The sequence below is a fragment of the Haematobia irritans genome, chromosome 2, assembly GCF_050003625.1.
Source record: "Haematobia irritans isolate KBUSLIRL chromosome 2, ASM5000362v1, whole genome shotgun sequence".
Lineage (NCBI taxonomy): Eukaryota > Metazoa > Arthropoda > Insecta > Diptera > Muscidae > Haematobia > Haematobia irritans.
This window is the reverse complement of record NC_134398.1, coordinates 147,584,767-147,605,735: the sequence shown is the minus strand read 5'-3', so window position 1 is coordinate 147,605,735 and position 20,969 is coordinate 147,584,767. Positions and strand designations below refer to the sequence as shown.

At 33.6% G+C, this 20,969-nt stretch overlaps 1 protein-coding gene across 1 annotated transcript; it reads left to right on the top strand.

Annotated features, from left to right (window-relative positions):
• Window positions 1-5,223: 5,223 nt before the first annotated feature.
• LOC142225105 (uncharacterized) lies at window positions 5,224-6,008 on the top strand. Its single transcript, XM_075294878.1, has one exon. It carries the CDS (start codon window positions 5,265-5,267, stop codon window positions 6,006-6,008), a length of 744 nt encoding a protein of 247 aa, XP_075150993.1. The 5' UTR covers window positions 5,224-5,264.
• Window positions 6,009-20,969: the final 14,961 nt, after the last annotated feature.

Below are 20,969 nucleotides of genomic sequence, written 5' to 3'. Positions count from 1 at the left end.
AAAATTTCATATGTTAAAGAAAAAATTGGATTGTTAAATTACTTATTCATTTGAGAGACTTGAGAGACTAAAACAATTTAAGCAAACATTCCCCATTTCAGGAAAATATGAACTATTTTATGTTTTAGTAAAATTTTGCGTCGTTAAAGTTCGCAAAAAATTATTGCAAAAAGGAACATTTGCGCCCCCTTTTTTGAGTGTACAAAGGAAAGAAAATAAAGGTTAATTTTTATAACATAAACTTTTAACTAAACTTTATTATTTATTTAAATCCCGAAAGTAACCACGAAAATAAGTAAATATTTTCATATTTCGTATAGTGAAGGGAAAAATTGGAGCTACACCCTCAAAAAAATCACTTCTGTAACATATGCCCCAAACACATTTTGCTTCAAGCATATATATTTTCAGGATTGCTGCAAACAAAATATTGTTTGTATTATTCAAACATATTATGTTTCACCTAAGGGCATCACTGGTAGTAAAAATTTTAATGATATTTTCTTTGTGTGGATATATTTTTAAGGCGCCAATTGGTTACTTCCATTATTTTACTTGAAGCATACTCTCTAGGTCTCTCTCTAAACACATATATGTCTGTAGGCTATTTCTAAATTAATATATGTTTGCATCTAAGCATATTATATTTACAAACATTTTATGTCATACATCCCAAACAAGTTATGCTAGTTTATGAACATTATATGCTTGCATTTAAAAATATTGTTTTAAAAAATTTGAGTTCCAAACATATAATTTTTACATCCAAACATATGAGAAACAGTCTTTTTCGTCCGTGTAGATATTACAAAAATGTGCTTTCACAGATTTGTTATACAGAAAAAAAAATAAACTGTTTTTATGTTTAATTTTTTATGGGTAAAATGAACTGATTCGTGCGAAAATTGAACTCCACATTTTGAGATTTCCACAAAACGTTGTTAACTACAACTCAGCCACAATGGTGCAATGGTTAGCATGCCAGCCTTGCGTAAACAAAGTCGTGGGTTCGATTCTTGCTTCGGCCGAACACCAAAAAGTTTTTCAGCTGTGGATCGGGTAGCACTTAGTGTTAAGAAAGAAGTTCACCACTGTGGTACCACAATGGTCGCCAAATCATGACCATTTTAACTATACAGTACTTCATTCTTGTTTTTGGGAATCGAACGAAAATTTTCTTTTGCTTTAGTTCATATTGAACTTATGTGTAGGGTCATTGAACTTTATACCCACGTTTAGTTCATAATTAAAAAGGAAAATTTCATTGGAAAATTTCGAAAAAATAATAAAATTTAGCTAGAAACAAATAATTTTTTTTGCAATAAAAATAAGCTTTATTTAGCATTAGTTTAACTACGGATCGGTGTATGGATTTTAGAGTTTAAACTCGAACTTAGAACCTTAGTGCTACATCGAAAAAATCATTAGTTATACTAATGCTAATTTTACTTATTTTTATTGCAAAAAATATTTATTATACCCTCCACCATAGGATGGGGGTATATTAACTTTGTCATTGCGTTTGTAACACATCGAAATATTGCTCTAAGACCCCATAAAGTATATATATTCTGGGTCGTGGTGAAATTCTGAGTCGATCTGAACATGTCCGTCCGTCTGTCGACTTGAAACTTGGCACAAGTAGTTGCTATCGATGTAGGTCGGATGGTATTGAAAATGGGCCATATCGGTCCACTTTTACGTATAGCCCCCATATAAAGGGACCCTCAGATTTTGCTTGTGGAGCCTCTAACAGAAGCATATTTCATCCGATCCGGCTGAAATTTGGTACATGGTTTTGGTATATGGTCTCCAACAACCATGCAAAAATTGGTCCACATCGGTCCATAATTATATATAGCCCCCATATAAACCGATCCCCAGATTTGGCTTGCGGAGCCTCAAAGGGAAGAAAATTTCATCCGATACGGCTGAAATTTGGTACATGATGTTGGTATATGGTCTCTAACAACCATGCAAAAATTGGTCCATATCGGTCCTTAGTTATATATAGCCCCCATATAAACCGATCCCCAGATTTGGCTTGTGGAGCCTCTAAGAGAAACATATTTCATCCGATCCGGCTGAAATTTGATACATGGTGTTGGTATATGGTCTCTAACAATCATGCAAAAATTGGTCCACATCGGTCTATAATTATATATAGCCCTCCATATAAACCGATCCCCAGATTTGGCTTGCGGAGCCTCAAAGAGAAGCAAATTTCATCCAATCCGGTTGTAATTTGGAACATAGTGTTAGTATACGATCTTTAACAACCGTGCCAGAATTGGTCCATATCGGTCCATAATTATATATAGCCCCCATATAAAACGTTCTCCAGATTTGACCTCCGGAGCCTCTTGGAGGAGCAAAATTCATCCGATCCGGTTCAAATTAGGAACGTGGTGTTAGTATACGGTCGCTAACAACCATACCAAAATTGGTCCAATCACACAAAAATTGGTCCATATCGGTTCATAATAATGGTTGCTACTAGAGCCAAAAATAATCTACCAAAATTTTATTTCTATAGAAAATTTGGTCAAAGTTTTATTTCTAGAGAAAATTTTGTTCCGTTCATAATAAAATTTTCATAATTGTCAAAATTTTATTTCTATAGAAAATTTTGTAAAAATTTTATTTCTATAGAAAATTTTGTTCAAATTTTATTCGGTTCATAATCATGGTTGCCACTTGAGCCAAAAATAATCTACCAAGATTTTATTTCTATAGAAAATTTTGTCAAAAGTTTATTTCTATAGAAAATTTTGTTAAAATTTTATTTCTGTAGAAATTTTTGTCAAAGTTTTCTTTCTATAGAAAATTTTGTCAAAATTTTTATTTCTATAGAAAATTTTGTGAAAATTTTCTTTCTATAGAAAATTTTGTTAAAATTTTAATTCTGTAGAAAATTTTGTCAAAATTTTATGTCTACTTTGTCAAACTGAATTATATACGTATTGGATCGATCTTTTTTGATTTAATATATACCACGTATGGACTTACATACAATTTGGAAGATGGTGTTAGGAGGTTTTAAGATACCTTGCCATCGGCAAGCGTTACCGCAACTTAAGTAATTCGATTCTGGATGGCAGTGTTTAGAAGAAGTTTCTACGCAATCCATGATGGAGGGTACATAAGCTTCGGCCTGGCCGAACTTACGGCCGTATATACTTGTTTAATTTTAAAGAAACTTTCCACAGCCTAATGAAATTTTCTTTATTTCAAGTATGCCTCAAAATTTTATGAAAACAAAATCAATGATCATACAAATAAGTTATGAGCTAACTGAAGCAAAATTGTCTACACTTCTCAAAAATAGGCTTTTATTCCTTAAATGGTAGTTAAAATTCAAAAGTTTACATTATTTTATTTTAACAACTCAGTTATTTTAACAACTCAGTATGGAAATCTAAAAAAAAAGAAAAAAATGGAATACACATTAGTTAAATTTTCGCACCAGGCAGTTCATTTTACCCATAAAAAATTAATTTTTTTCTATGTGCCTTTTAATTTTTAGTCAAGGAATATTTTCAGATATTTAGACATGGTTTGAATGCGAAAATTCGAGACTTCATTCGCCTAATGGTTTCATGTCTTATTGCAGTTTTAGGACCACCACTATAGCACTTCACACCGCTACCAATATCGTAATAACGATTTATGGTGCGATACCCAAACATTTCTTTCATTTTGAGGTGTTTGAGTAATCACAGAAAAAATATCACCAAAATATTTTAAGTTAAAAAGTTGATTGATCGAGTTTTAATTTAACTCGGAAGACTAAGTCACTTAAAAAAGCAATCGAAATTTTTTAATTTTTAACTAAAAATCTATTTCAAACAATAAATTTTTTAATCAAACTAAAAACACTAACCCCCATTTTCAGGAAGCTCCGTTAGTGCTACGTTAACTAACGTACTTTTAAACCATACTATGGACATGTCTGTCATCATGTCTATATATTCCATATGCCAGTTAGGAACTTAACTGCTAAACATTTTTCAGTTAAAGTTAACCGGAGAGAAGATATTTATATTTTACTTTCTGTTAACTGGGAGTTAAAGTTTAACGGAGATACATGAAAATGGCCGTAAGTCATAAGAAAGTAATTGAAAATAGTTACGTTTTTAATGAAAAAATTAATTGAGTTTTGCATTCAACATCAATTTAAAATTGAATCAATTAAAAAATTAATTGAAAATTGCTAATGAAATCAATTAATTTTTTAATCAAGTATTTTTTTTAAATTTCCAATTAAAACTGTGTTTGATACTATCATTTTCGTGATTGAAGACATTTCAATTAAAAAATTAATTGGATCAATTAATTTCGTGATTCAAGACAACAAATATTTTTCTGCGCGTGGAATCGGGCAACACTCAGTTATAAGAGAGAAACTCACCTCTGTGGGGGGAGTCCCCGATGTTCCGAAATTGGGAATCGCAAAATTTTCGTTTGGCAATAATTTCTTAACGATACATTTCTCTTTAATGTGAAGTTAAAATTAAAATTGTATTTGAGTCCGAGAGTATCTCTATTTTTACGTTACAAGAAAAATAAATTCTTGCGATTCCAAATTTTCGAACATGGGGGACTATCAATTTCGTAATTGAAGAAATTTCAATTAAAAAAATAATTGGATCAATTAATTTCATGATTAAAATAGAAAAAACAATTTGTGTGCTCCAACATTAGCCCCTTGTGATTTTCCAATTAAGTTCTATCGCTCATAATATTCTTAAAAACACGCTCACACAGACCCAAACGCTTTTGGTGGCTTGTAAACAAAGAGACAGCTGTCATTTCTAATTTTACAGGTATACCAGTGCAAACTTTGTAACATTTCGTGTGATCTTCCATGTATGTTAAAAAAAAAGGTTTCCATTTGTCTTTCCGAGGTAATCAGAGTTTTATGGCTCAGCCATATCTATAACATCTTGCCCATACAAGCACGGATTTATTTTCTTATTAAAAATCCACAATTCATAGGATTTTCTTATGTGGAGAGTACTTCAGGGATTTCCAGGTGTGCGGAGGAATTATGGAATTTCCAATGTTCCTCAGGTAGAAAAAGATTCATAAATTTGCCAGGCAAATTTCAAAACCCGCTTGTGTTGTTATGTCTGCTGAAGTAATATCGTCATAATCACAGTAGCCAGCCCGAGAATACACATTTTCCACTAATTTCAAATCATCTACTAATGATAGGAATTTTTGTTAATTCTAAGAATATAAAAGGCTGCTCATGTACAGGAATGACATATAAATGCAAATTTTCTATAGACTATCAACATAAAGTAGTCAACAGACAAGCTGTGAAGATCTACTTAAATTATCACTCACACAAGAATCCTTATGAAATAATGGGTAATTACATGGATAAAGGATCCCATACATTTGAAGAAGACGAAGAAAATTTACGTCCTGAGGAGCAGGAAGGACCAAATGAAACATCATTGCAATCAACACATATTGATCAAACTTTATCGAATAGCACCACTAGCATTGAAGTGGCCCAAGAGGCTGGAGAAAGTATAGATTTTCACATATTCTCCTATAAACAACATATGCCTTTCAAAACGCGACAAGTTTTCAAATGGGCTGCCGCCAAATTAGCACTTACCGAGGAGCTGATACGCACCAATCAAATACGTTGCAATCAAATAAAGCAGGTCTCATATCTGGAACCAGAATCGGATTATTTGAGTGATGATGAAATGGATGATACCCTTGACCGGCAATTACATTCTCTGGAAAAATATCGCACAGAATTGGTACAGTTATTGGGGCGATTGTCCTTGAATGCCAGATCTAAGACGAAACGAAAAAAGAGTAAAAAATTTAAACGTCGCAAATTAATATCAAAATGTAATAATAAAATCGAAAGTGATTGTGATTACGATTCGGAAATGTCGGATAGTACGAAAATTACATTTAATATAAACGTGAATCGTGATAAAGTCATTAAGAGGACACCTTTTAAAGTTAAAAATTGTTAGATTTTATTTGATTTTTAAAATCAAACAAAAATGTCTCATATTTAATATGGATTAGGGTTTTGGATGAAATTATAAATAAATTTGTTTTTCTTATGTAATAAATTTTTAAAATTTACTTGCAATTAGTTTTTCTTATGTATTTAAGTTTCAAATAAAGTTATGTTATTTAACATACTTGCATTAAAAAATTTAATTTCTATTTTCAAAATATGTATACACAGAAAAAATATCATCTACATATTTCCAATTAAAAAGTTGATTGAAACTGACAATTAAATCAATTGAAAAATTTACACGGTATTAACACTTTAATCAAATTAAAAAATAAATTCTTTTTAAAAAATGATTCAAAATGATGATTTAATTATACCAATTTTAATTTAAGTTTAATTTAAAAAATTATATTTCCAATCAAACTTATTGCAAAATAATTATACTTTTCACCAGCCGAATCAGGCCCGCTCCGCTGCCTTCTTGATTTTGACTGTCAGATTATTTATTAAATAATATCGCATTTTTAAGGAACATTTTGGCTCATCCGTAGACTTTTGGAATTTGGACTTTTGAAAAAAATCTAAAAAAAGAAGTGCTGCAGAATCTGGCAGCACTTATAAGATAACAAAATAAAAAATTGATAAAATATGAATTCGGAATTTCGAGGTAACATTGTTCCGACAATACGTTACCCAGTTTTCAATTTCAAATTTCTTGGCTCTAACAGTAAAAGATATACAGAATTATAACAAATAAGGAAAGTCCAAAGTCGGGCGGGGCCGACTATATTATACCCTTCACCAATATCAATACCAACATTTTGATACCATTTCAACAATTTCAAATTGGTTAGGAGCCATATAAAGGTTTATATTCTCATATACAAATATTGAAATATGAACCGATTTGGACAAAACTTTTTAAACTTTCACAAAATGTCTAGACTCAAAATTTAAATTGGTTAATGACCGGGACGGACCACAATGTTACTAAAAAATATTGGAAACATTTAAAGTGCACAAAATTTCGCAAATCTACATTTATGATTTATAGGTCGACATATACGAATTGGATTATAGGTAAATTTGAATCATTTTTGCGAGTTTTCGACTTAACAGTGACGATTTTACAAGGAATATGTCGGTATTTTGGCCATATTTGCTAAAATCGGAAGAACATATATATGGGGACTTTGTCTAATTCTGAGCCAATTTTGATAAAATTTGGCACACATTGCTAAAATTTTAACTGAACTCTTCAAAATTTTCGAAATGAAACTTTGGCTTCGTGGTCATATGAATCTAAAGTGGCCGAAATATATATATATGAGAGTATATCTAAACCTGAACTGATTTTGACCAAATTTGGCATGTGTGTGTTAGTCTTACTCTCTGTGCAACACTTTGAGTAAATCGGAGTGAAAGTTTGACCTCTGGCACCATATAAGTGCGTATCGGACGAAAAATATATATGGCAGCTACATTTAAATCTGGATCGATTTCAACTAAATTTGGCATGCAATGTAAAAATGTTATTTCCATTCCCTGTGCACAATTTTAAGTAAATCGGAGGGAAATTTTGATCTACGGTGGTAATATGACTCTAAATTGGATGATATATATATTGAAGCTATAACTAAATCTGAGCCGATTGTTCTCAGGGGCCATAGGAGTGTAAATCGGGCGAAAGCTATATATGGGAGCTACATCTAAATCTGAAGCGATTTCAACAAAATTCGGTGTGCATATTTATAATGTTAATTCTACTCCCTGTGCAAAATTGCACGTAAATCGGAACAAAATATTGGCCTCAGGGCCAATAGGAGTGTAAATCGGACGAAAGCTATATACGGGAGCTATATCTAAATCTGAAGCGATTTCAACCAAATTCGGTGTGCATATTTATAATGTTAATTCTACTCCTTGTGCAAAATTTCACGTAAACCAGAACAAAATATTGGCCTCTGGGGCCATAGGAGTATAAATCGGGCGATAGCTATATATGAGAGCTATATCTAAGTCTGAACCGATTTCAACAAAATTCGGTGTGCATATTTATAATGTTAATTCTAGTCCCTGTGCAAAATTTCGCGTAAATCGGAACACAATATTGGCCTCAGGTTCCATAGGAGTGTAAATCGGGCGAAAGCTATATGTGGGAGATATATCTAAATCTGAACCGATTTCAACCAAATTCGGTGTGCATATTTATAATGTTAATTCTACTACCTGTGCAAAAATTCCGTAAATCGGAACAAAATATTGGCCTCAGGGGCCATAGGAGTGTAAATCGGTATGTCTGAATCTGAACCGATTTGACTAATATTCTGCAAAATTTACGAGGCTCATAAAATATTCGATGATACGAAATTGGAAGAAGATCGGTTGATAAATACGTCATTTATGACCAAATCGGTTCCAAATATATATGGCAGCTATATCTAAATCTGAGCCGATTTCCAAAATCAATAGGGATCGTCTTTGAAAAATAGCCCTATGTCAAATTTGAAGACGATCGTACTAAAACTGCGAGCTGGACTTTGCACACAAAAATACATCAACAGACATACAGACGGACATGGCTAAATCGACTCAGAATTTAATTCTAAGCCGATCGGTATACTAAAAGATGGGTCTATGGCTACTTCTTCTCGGTGTTACATACAAATGCACAAACTTATTATACCCTGCTTCTCTAAGTGGATTCACTGCAATGTCGAACGCCGTTCGGACTCGGCTATAAAATGAAGGTCCCTTGTCATTGAGCTTAACATGGAATCGGGCAGCACTCAGTGATAAGAGAGAAGTTCACAAATGTGGTATCACAATGTACTGAATAGTCTAAGTGAGCCTGATACATCGGGCTGCCACCTAACCTAACCTATCCTTATACCCTGTACCACAGTAGTGATGAAGGTTATAAAAATCGTGTAAGGAGAAGGTAGAACTCCTCAGCCATATATCGAAAAATCACGTACCCATGTAATCATCTTCTTCCACATTCCCTGTAAATTCAAAGTAAGTCGGAGAAGTTTAGATTTGGCTCTATTGTTTTAAAGGAGGTGCGTCCTCTATCCCGATCAAATATCGAAAAATGAAGGGTTTTACGTCCAGAGACAACCCTAGGTTAAAGTGGCAACCCGATTAAGTTTCAGGCTCACTTAGACTATTCAGTCCATTTTGACTGAATAATCTAGTACTCGACGCACAATTTATATGAGCTATCCAGAACACCATTGCACTGGTTTTAAAATTTCGATGTGTTACAAACGAAATGGCAATTTTATTATGCATCCTATGGCGGAGGGTATAAAAATGATTGTTTATGATATAAATATAATGTGCTTGTGAACCATTGTCGTTAATTAACCATATGCTTCGATGGAAAAATATTAATGTTGAAACTTACAACAAATAGTTTGTAGTTTTCGGCAAAATATGTTACCAAATATATTGTTTGGGTGAAATTACTATCAACATATTAATTCTTCACATAAAAAAGCATGGTCTTCAATCACAATGTTCTTTAACAAAAACAATACTATTAACATATACAATTAATTTTTCTGATTCATTTTTGTCTTAAATAAAAAATTTGTTCAACGAATTATAGTTGTAATTATCGAATGAGCACTCAAAACAAGTTTAGTTGGATCCAATGATTTTGGCAATCCTTTAGGGGTTTTGTTATCGATTCCGAGCCAAAGATGTTAGGTCTTTAAAATTAAGACATTTTTCGGGAGCTATATTAGCTTTAAATTTAAGCTATATGAAATTAAAACTGGGATATAGATCTCATATATCTTTTTGAGATGTATTAACACAGTATTAAATATACATTATAAGAGATACTTCAAAGTAAAAAATATTTTCTTAATTAAAATAAAACAAACATGCAAAACTCTAAAACTAAAATTAGCCTATATTTGTTAATCCAAAGATTAAATATCTCTGTTAAATTAGAGATTGTTTCTTTAAATCAAACATGTTTTTCTGTACTTCAAAGACAAATGACGCTTGTCAAAGATTCGTATCTTAATTTAATAATCTTTAAATCAAAGATTATGAACTTTCTTTTAAATAAAGTTTCTTTATTTTAATGAACATTTTTCTTAATATTATGCGTGTCCCAAAATTTAGGTTGTATAATCTTTCATATTAGTTAAATGTTAAATACAAGTTTTATTTTTTCATTCAGATTACAATATCTTCATTGGTCTAGGATTTGTCTGACGAAATACTCCTGATTTAATGAATTTAATGATTTCAGCTCAAATATTCGAAACGTAAATGATATACCCAATGTACATGAAATAAACCGCAATTATATCAGTTACTGGGTTGTTGGTGCAACAAACATCAACATTTAATTGGTGGTCAATGGCTGATTAATCATTTCACAGCTCATTCGTATACACTGAAAAAACAGTGAACCCACTAGAAAAGTCTTTTGGTTAAGTTTAGAAAATTTTGAATATTTTTAGAAATTTTTAGCTAAACAGTATTACAAACGCTGGCATCACGCCGATATCACAAAAATAAGTAAATACTTTTCGACAAATTCAAGAAAATTTATTAGACATGAATAATTTTTTTCAATTGTTAAGGTGAGTACTATGTTCGGTTTTTCACCAAAACATTAAATTAAAAGTACAAATATAATTATGAAGACGATTATATTTTGATCGAGTCTTGCCAAATAATGGATGGAAAAATATTATTAAATACTTGATATATTAACAAACGATATGTATATAATGTAATATATTACTGTTAGTCTGTAAGGGTTTAATCCATAGATGAAAATAATAAAAAAAAGATCCAAGGAATTGATTGCAAATAATTTTATATTTCTAAATTAAGCTTGAAAACTGAACATAGTACTCAGCTTTAAAGAAAATTTTGTAGTTTGAAGCAAAAAATTGAGTTCAAAATTGCAAGAACGTCTTTAGTGACATACTAAGTTCATGATGGACGCATTTGTAGTTAAATTTACAAGTGTAAAGAAATAATGAACTATTTTGTGAGATATACGAATTTAGAAAATCTTTATGAATAATATGTGTATAATTTTCCCCGATTTTCAGTTCATTTAACTAACCTACGCAAAAAATTATTAGAGTAAAGCAAACTTTCTCCGAACATAATAATTCCATAAACTAAAATAAAATTAACCCTCTAATGCCCAATCCCGCCTTTAGGCGGGCTTCATTAAATAACGAAGCTTTTAGTAAAACACACCTTAAGACAACAAAAATGTGTAAAATAAAAAGAAAACTTAGGTGAAACTGTTCAAGAGGCTTTGCAGCATATACTGAATTTTACCGAATAAATTTTTCTTGTTTACTTTTCTTGTTTCTGTGTCGTTAAAATTTAATATTTAATCAGATGGCAAAAAAAAATGGGGGCATTAGAGGGTTAAATTGGCTTTACTGAAATAGAGAGTTCACTTTTTTCAGTGTAAAAGCTAACTCCAGAGATGACCGAACATCAAAGGAATGTGTAGATGGTGCTGCTTATATTGTGACCATCAGAAGTAAAGAAATAGGTAATGAATGTCATTTGGGATGCTTTAATTATTTACGTTGAAATGGTCTGTCCATTACCACCCACCCATCCAACAAAAGGTCTGTGACTTAACTTTGAACTATTTCCTCAGAACATTGAACTCCCTCACGGAAAATATTTTAAATAATTGAAATACAATTGAATTGGAGTTGATATTTTAAGGCAACAGCGATGCAATTAATTTTGGAAAGTATGGAGAATGTCCAAGCGGCACTGGGGCACTATTTTAGGTAAATGAATTAATATTGTAATAAATGTATTAATAAGAACAAACTTGTTATGTGTTATCCTACATTAAATATAGTACAGGGTGGCTGATATGGAATGCAAAAAAGTAAATTGGCACTTTTTTTATAAATTTCATTTTTCTAAAGCAAAAAATGCCGGAAATAACATCAAATTTTAAAATCAGTTTAGATTTGTTCGAATTAACTACACTAAAAAAGTGAACCCTCTATGGCACTAACGTCAATTTAATTCTAATTTAGTTCATGGTGTCATTATGGTTTGAGAAAGTTTGCTTGACTTTAATATATTTTTGCGTACGTTAGTTAAATGAACAAAAAAAAACAAAAAAAACTATACACAAATGAAGCATAAAAGAGTTCAAGATTTCTTAAAATGAACTTCGTATGTCACTAAAAACATTTTTGCAATTTTGAACTCCAATTTTTTCCTCCACACCCAGAGAAGGAATATGATCACCTCAAACATATTTTAAGAGCAAAATGTTATTTTTGGGTGGTGACCATGTAACATGGTTTTCGCAACCATGTTATTTTCTCGGAAATCATGTATCTGATTTCGGCAAGCAGGTTATAATTGACGAGAAAATAACATTTTAGTGACAAACATGCTACATGATCACCACACAAAATAACATTTTGCTCTTGAAACATGTTTGAGGTGATCATATTCCTTCTCTGGGTGTGGAGGAAAAAATTGGAGTTCAAAATTGCAAAAATGTTTTTAGTGACATACGAAGTTCATTTTAAGAAATCTTGAACTCTTTTATGGGAGACATCATCATGCTACGAAATTTCCTTTAATAAATGAAAAAAATTATGTCTAATAAATTTTCTGGAATTTGTCAAAATCATATTTACTTATTTTGTGAAATCGGCGTGACATCTGCGTTTGCAATCTGTTTAGTTAAAATTTTCTAAAACTAATGAACATTTTTTTAAAATTTCCTTTCTGGTGGGTTTACTGTTTTTTGAGTGTAACATAGTTGTGGCACGACTTATGGCCTTCAAATGGACGACAAAATCATCACATGCTGCCCGAAAATGGATCTGCGCTATTTTGGCTCATTCTCTGCGAAGCGCCGTCTTGAGATAACAGGTTGGCTGATAAGTCCCCGGTTTGACACATAGATGGCGTCGATAGTATTAAGTGCATATTATTTTTATATAGTACCAACCTTCAAATGATTCATGTCAAAATTTGACGTCTGTAAGTCAATTAGTTTGTGAGATAGAGCGTCTTTTGTGAAGCAACTTTTGTTATTGTGAAAAAAATGGAAAAAAGGAATTTCGTGTTTTGATAAAATACTGTTTTCTGAAGCGAAACAATACGGTGGAAGCAAAAACTTGGCTTGATAATGAGTTCCCGGACACTGCCCCGGGGAAATCAACAATAATTGACAATTGGTATGCAAAATTTAAGCGTGGTGAAATGAGCACGGAGGACGGTGAACGCAGTGGACGCCCGAAAGAGGTGGTTACCGACGAAAACATCAAAAAAATCTACAAAATGAGTTTCAATGACCGCAAAATAAAGTTGATCGAGATAACAGAGGCCTTAAAGATATCAAAAGAACGTGTTTGTCATATCATTCATCAATATTTGGATATGCGGAAGCTCTGTCCAAAATGGGTGCCGCGCGAGCTCACATTTGACCAAAAAAAAAAACAACAACATGTTGATGATTCTGAGCGGTGTTTGCAGCTGTTAACTCGTAATACACCCGAGTTTTTCCGTCGATATGTGACAATGGATGAAACATGGCTCGATCACTACACTCCTGAGTCCAATCGGCAGTCGGCTGAGTGGACAGCGACCGGTGAACCGTCTCCGAAGCGTGGAAAGACTCAAAAGTCCGCTGGCAAAGTAATGGCCTCTGTTTTTGGGGATGCGCATGGAATAATTTTTATCGATTATCTTGAGAAGGGAAAAACCATTAACAGTGACTATTATATGGCGTTATTGGAGCGTTTGAAGGTCGAAATCGCGGCAAAACGGCCCCATATGAAGAAGAAAAAAGTGTTGTTCCACCAAGACAACGCACCGTGCCACAAGTCATTGATAACAATGGCAAAAATTCATGAATTGGGCTTCGAATTGCTTCCCCACCCACCGTATTCTCCAGATCTGGCCCCAGTGACTTTTTCTTGTTCTCAGACCTCAAAAGGATGCTCGCAGCGAAAATTTTTGGCTGCAATGAAGAGGTGATCGCCGAAACTGAGGCCTATTTTGAGGCAAAACCGAAGGAGTACTAGCAAAATGGTATCAAAAAATTGGAAGGTCGTTATAATCGTTGTATCGCTCTTGAAGGGAACTATGTTGAATAATAAAAACGAATTTTGACAAAAAAAATGTGTTTTTCTTTGTTAGACTGGGGACTTATCAGCCAACCTGTTAATATTTACTTATTTTGTGAAATCGGTGTGACATCTGCGGTTGTAATCTGTTTAGTAAAAACTTTCTAAAACTAATCAAAATTTTTTAAAATTTCTTTTCTGGTGGATTTACTATTTTTTGAGTGTAGCTTTGAAGCGACTTATGGCCTTCAAATGGACGAAAAAATCATCACATGCTGCCCGAAAGTGGCTCTGCGCTATTTTGGTCCATTCTCTGCGAAGCACCGTCTTGAGATAATCGACATCTTTGTTTGTCTTTTTTTTGTGCCAATCTTACTCTCTAAAATGCTCAAGTCAAACAGATTGAGATCCGGAGATTTTGGAGGCCATTGTGCCAGAATCAATGAATTGAACCATTCTTAGCTGACGCATCCTGAGTCCTCCTGGAATATCCATAATATGTGGCCGAAACGTTTGTCTGCCCAAGGCTTCTATACTGTCTTTAAGACATTTTCCCGATAATATTCGACATTTATTTTAACCACACGGTCGAGGAATACGATCGGGCCGAATCGTCAACATTTAAAAAAAAGAAAACTTTGCTCTTCGTTATGAAGCAAAATGGGCTTTCGGACTAGAAACGGACACAGGATTTTATTTTGGAGGCCCAAAATAATTTATAATTTTACTCAGCTAGACATTTTTCTACAATTAAGAAATCATTTCTTGAGGATTCGGGTCTAAATGTTGCCCCCACATCAGTGTTCATCGCTGATTTTGACAATATATCCCATAAATATAGAAATGATTTTTATTACTTGAGCATTTAGAAGGAAAATGTTGGTTCATTCGACATTGTGGCCGAACTCACATTTTCATTTCTCGAGCATTTGGAAAACTCTCGCCACTCTCCTAGTTTTGTGTTTCAAAATCTTGATCTTATTGTAGCCCTCAAACTGGTGTGAAAAAAATATTACATTTTTTTAATTTTTAATTTCTTTCTTATTTTTATACCCTTCACCACTACTGTGGTACAGGGTATAATAAGTTTGTGCATTTGTATGTAACGCCAAGAAGGAGTAATCATAGACCAATCTTTTAGTATACGGATCGGCTTAGAATTAGATTCTGAGTCGATTTAGCGATGTCCGTCTGTCTGTCTGTCTGTTGATGTATTTTTGTGTGCAAAGTACAGCTCGCAGTTTTAGTCCGATTGTCCTAAAATTTCGTATAGGGTCCTGTTTCGGCTCAAAGACGATCCCTATTGATTTTGGAAAAAATCGGTTCAGATTTAGATATAGCTGCCATATATATTTTTCACCGATCTGGTCATAATTGGCGTGTATATCAACCGATCTTCCTCAAATTCCGTACATCCGAATATTTTATGAGTCTCGAAAAACTTGCAAAATATCAGCAAAATCGGTTCAGATTTAGATATAGCTCCCATATATAGCTTTCGCCCGATTTACACTCATTTGCCCACAGAGGCCAATTTTTTGCTCCGATTTAGTTGAAATTTTGCATAGGGAGTAGAATTAGCGTTGTAACTATGCGTGCCAAATTTGCTTGAAATCGGTTCAAATTTGGATATATCTCCCATATAAAGCTTTCGCCTGATTTACACTCATATGACCACAGAGGCCAATTTTTAACTCCGATTTAGTTGAAATTTTGCACAGGGAGTAGAATTAGCATTGTAGCTATGCGTGCCAAATTTGGTTGAAATCGGTTCAGATTTAGATATACCCAGCAAAAACTAGGTAACCACATCTCATTACAATTGACATTACCAGGAGTAAAGCTGTCATTACACGTTGCATTACATTGCGGCGAGTTATAATGACTAACTTGTAATGACAAAAATAAATACTTCTCGGTAATTTTCGAATTGTTATTCTCAAATTTTTAGGCAGTTGTAGTTAATATAAGTATTCACATAATCGAGCACAAAAGAATATGTAATGTAACGGTAATTCTGAAGATTTTTCCGTTAAGATTTTTTTATCACAAATATTTCATAATACTTGTGTTTAATGACATTGTCATATTATGTTTTAAATAAATGCTTTCTTATACCTCATGGTATAATGCGCTTAAACTAAATTTCATGCGCTTAAACTAAATTTCAAATGCCATTTGCCTTATAAAAAAGAGACTTAAAATCCACTTTTAGTAGATTTCGAACCTTATGTGAATTGGCTATTGGATATATTATAACGTAATTCACGAATCCAACTCCCTTAAACCTACATTTATTTCTATTTTAAGTGTGACATTAATTTGATCGGCGATAGAAATCAATATATTCGAGATTTGGTTGCCTGAGACAATAAGTGGCTATTTTGCAAGCTTTGGTGTATCTACGAATAAGTCATTACATATTAGGTGATTATATGCTTTAAATGCACTACTTATTTTGTGGCCGAAAGTATGCCTGGGGAGAAGTACTTTCCTCCTAGGACATGCTTATATAAATGTAATCCGAAGCGATGCTAATTAATAAGTGGTTATTAATTTTTAAATAGGCTTATCTACAAGATTACCGGGTAATGAGAGTTTTTGCTGGGTAGCTCCCATATATATGTTTTTCTGATTTCGACAAAAATGGTCAAAATACCAACATTTTCCTTGTAAAATCGCCACTGCTTAGTCGAAAAGTTGTAAAAATTACTCTAATTTTCCTAAACTTCTAATACATATATATCGAGCGATAAATCATAAATAAACTTTTTCGAAGTTTCCTTAAAATTGCTTCAGATTTAAACGTTTCCCATATTTTTTTACTAACATTGTGTTCCACCCTAGTGCATTAGCCGACTTAAATTTTGAGTCTATAGATTTTGTAGAAGTCTATCAAATTCTTCCAGATCGAGTGATATTTAAATGTATGTATTTGGGACAAACCTTTATATATAGCCCCCAACACATTTGACGGATGTGATATGGTATCGAAAATTTAGATCTACAAAGTCGGCCCCGCCCGACTTTAGACTTTCCTTACTGGTTTGTTTGTAAAAACGTGTCCAAAATCTATGAGGATTTTTGTGAGGAATTTTAATTTAATTTGGGAATTTTTGGGGACAAATTTGGGGACAAGAGTCAAAAAAATATTGGCAACACTGTCTGCGACGATTGAGTTCGAAGGTGTAAACTTTCAGCTGACCTCTTTGGCAAGTAAAACATTTTGTATTTTCACATCGGAGACACTACATTCGTGAAAGCGAAGCTCTTTTTGGAGCTCTTGCACTTTTTAGAACTTTAATGGCTTTAGTTTAAGCTCAGCTCACGAGCAAGTTTTCTACCACTGCGGTGTGTATTTCGATCAAATCTTGTCTTCTCTTTTTCGGATAATTTCTGGTGTTGTTACGAGTTTTTTGTCCACTTTTTGGACGCGATACATGTACCCCGTGAAAAAGTAACATGGTGCACAGAAAAAAATGTCCGTAGTTAAACTAACGCTAAATTTAACTTATTTTTATTGCAAAAAATTATTTGTTTGTATATAATTTTTATTATTTGTTGCTAAATTTTCCACAGCCCAATGAATTTTTCTTTTTTTTTTAGGTATGTCTCAAACATTTTATGAACTAAACGTGGGTATGAAGTTCAATGACCGTACACATAAGTTCATAATGAACGGTTCGTACGATTCCCAAAAATAGTAAAAATGAACTAATGTATGGTTAAAATGGCCATGATTTGGCGCCAATGATTTTCTTCTTTACTTTTAGTAAATTTTTTCTTCTATGAGAGGGTATAATTTCGTGAACTGCACACTGAAAAAACAGTGAACCCACCAGGAAGAAAACATTTAGTTATTTCTAGAAATGTTTTAATATTTTTAGAAAATTTTAACTAAACAGTATTACAAACGCTGACATCACGCCGATATCACAAAAATAAGTAAATATTTTTCGACAAATTCAAGAAAATTTATTAGACATAATTAATTTTTTCATTTGTTAAAGAAAATTTTGTAGTTTGAAAGAAAAAATTGGAGTTCAAAATTGCAAGAATGTCTTTAGTGACATACGAAGTTCATAATGGACACATTTGTAATAAAATTTACAAATTTAAATGAATAATGAAGTATTTTGTGAGAAGTACGAATTTAGTAAACGTTTTACTTCACTTGTGTATATATTTTTCCCGTTTTTTAGTTCATTTAACTAACATACTCAAAAAATTATTAGAGTAAAGAAAACTTTCTCCATATATAATAATTCCATGAACTAAAATAAAGTTAAATTGGCTTTAGTGAAATAGAGAGTTCACTTTTTTTTGAGTGCAGTGTGCTCTTGAAATATGTAACACATCGAAATATCGATTTCCGACTATATAAAGTATATATATTCATGATCAGGGAGAAATTCTAAGACGATATAACTATGTCTGTCTGTCTGTCTGGATGTCTGTTGTAATCACGCTACAGCCTTCAATAATAAAGTTATATTGCTTAAATGTTGCGTTTTTTATCTCCAAGAAGGTCAAGATCGAAGATGGGCTATATCGGTCCATGTTTTGGTATAGTCCCCATATAAACCGACCCCCCATTTAAGGTCTTAGGTTTCTAGAAAACGTATTTTCTAACCGATTTGCCTGAAATTGGAAACCTAGAGATATTTTAGGACCATAAATAATAGGTTGGCCGATAAGTCCCCGGTCTAACAAAGAAAAACACATTTTTTTGTCAAAATTCGTTTTTATTATTCAACATAGTTCCCTTCAAGAGCGATACAACGATTATAACGACCTTCCAATTTTTTGATACCATTTTGGTAGTACTCCTTCGGTTTTGCCTCAAAATAGGCCTCAGTTTCGGCGATCACCTCTTCATTGCAGCCAAATTTTTTCCCAGCGAGCATCCTTTTGAGGTCTGAGAACAAGAAAAAGTCGCTGGGGGCCAGATCTGGAGAATACGGTGGGTGGGGAAGCAATTCGAAGCCCAATTCATGAATTTTTGCCATCGTTCTCAATGACTTGTGGCACGGTGCGTTGTCTTGGTGGAACAACACTTTTTTCTTCTTCATATGGGGCCGTTTTGCCGCGATTTCGACCTTCAAACGCTCCAATAACGCCATATAATAGTCACTGTTGACGGTTTTTCCCTTCTCAAGATAATCGATAAAAATTATTCCATGCGCATCCCAAAAAACAGAGGCCATTACTTTGCCAGCGGACTTTTGAGTCTTTCCACGCTTCGGAGACGGTTCACCCACCGGTCGCTGTCCACTCAGCCGACTGTCGATTGGACTCAGGAGTATAGTGATGGAGCCATGTTTCATCCACTGTCAAACGCTCCAATAACGCCATATAATAGTCACTGTTGATGGTTTTTCCCTTCTCAAGATAATCGATAAAAATTATTCCATGCGCATCCCAAAAAACAGAGGCCATTACTTTGCCAGCGGACTTTTGAGTCTTTCCACGCTTCGGAGACGGTTCACCCACCGGTCGCGGTCCACTCAGCCGACTGTCGATTGGACTCAGGAGTATAGTGATGGAGCCATGATTCATCCACTGTCACATATCGACGGAAAAACTCGGGTGTATTACGAGTTAACAGCTGCAAACACCGCTCAGCAGCATCAACACGTTGTTGTTTTTGGTCAAATGTGAGCTCGCGCGGCACCCATTTTGCACAGAGCTTCCGCATATCCAAATATTGATGAATGATATGACCAACACGTTCCTTCGATATCTTTAAGGCCTCTGCTATCTCGATCAACTTCATTTTACGGTCATTCAAAATCATTTTGTGGATTGTCCGGAAACTCATTATCAAACCAAGTTTTTGCCTCCACCGTATTTTTTCCCTTCAGAAAACAGTATTTTTTTAAACCACGAAATTCCTTTTTTTTCCATTTTTTTCACAATAACTAAAGTTGCTTCACAAAAGACGCTCTATCTCACAAACTAATTGACTTACAGACGTCAAATTTTGACACGAATCATTTGAAGGTTGGTACTATATAAAAATAATATGCATTTAATACTAGCGACGCCATCTATGTGCGGAAAATGGTGCCTATCGGCCCATGTTTTGGTATAGCCCCCATATAGACCGATCTCCCAATTTTACTTCTTGCGCTTCTAGAAACCGTATTTTCAATCAGTTATTTTAGGACCAAAAATAGGTGTGTCGAAAATAAGGTGTATCGGTCCATGATTTGGTATAGCCCCCATATAAACCGACCCCCCGAATTGGGGTCTTGGGCTTCTAGAAACCGTATTTTCAATCCGATTTTCCTGAAATTAGAAATCTAAAGGTATGTTGGGACCACAAAGCAGGTGTGCCGAATATGGTGTGTATCGGTCTATGGTTTGCTATAGCCCCCATATAGCCCGATCTCCCGATTTTACTTCTTGAGCTTGTAGAAACCGTAGGTTTTATTTAATTTGCTTGAAATTTATAATCTAGAGGTTTTTGAGGACCATAAATAGGTGCTCCCAACAAATTGTGTATCGGTATAGATTTTGATATATCCCCTTATAAACCCACCCTCCGATTTGGGGTCTAAATTCTGTAGGTTTTTCAGCACCACAACTAGGTGTGCTGAATTTTGTGTATCGTAGTTTTTATCCGATTTGCTTGAAATTGTAACGGATTTAGTTTTTATCGCTCCATTTGGTAAGGCCTCCATATAGACCGATTTCACTTCTTGAGGGTATAGTAGGCGCACTGATCATGAAAGTTGCTTGAAACTGAAAGTAAAATTTCCCGCTATATATTATCAAGTAACACGCTACGACGAAGAGTTTTCAAAGGTATCTGTTATATTTGATTCATGGTGGTGGGTAATTAGGATTCGGCC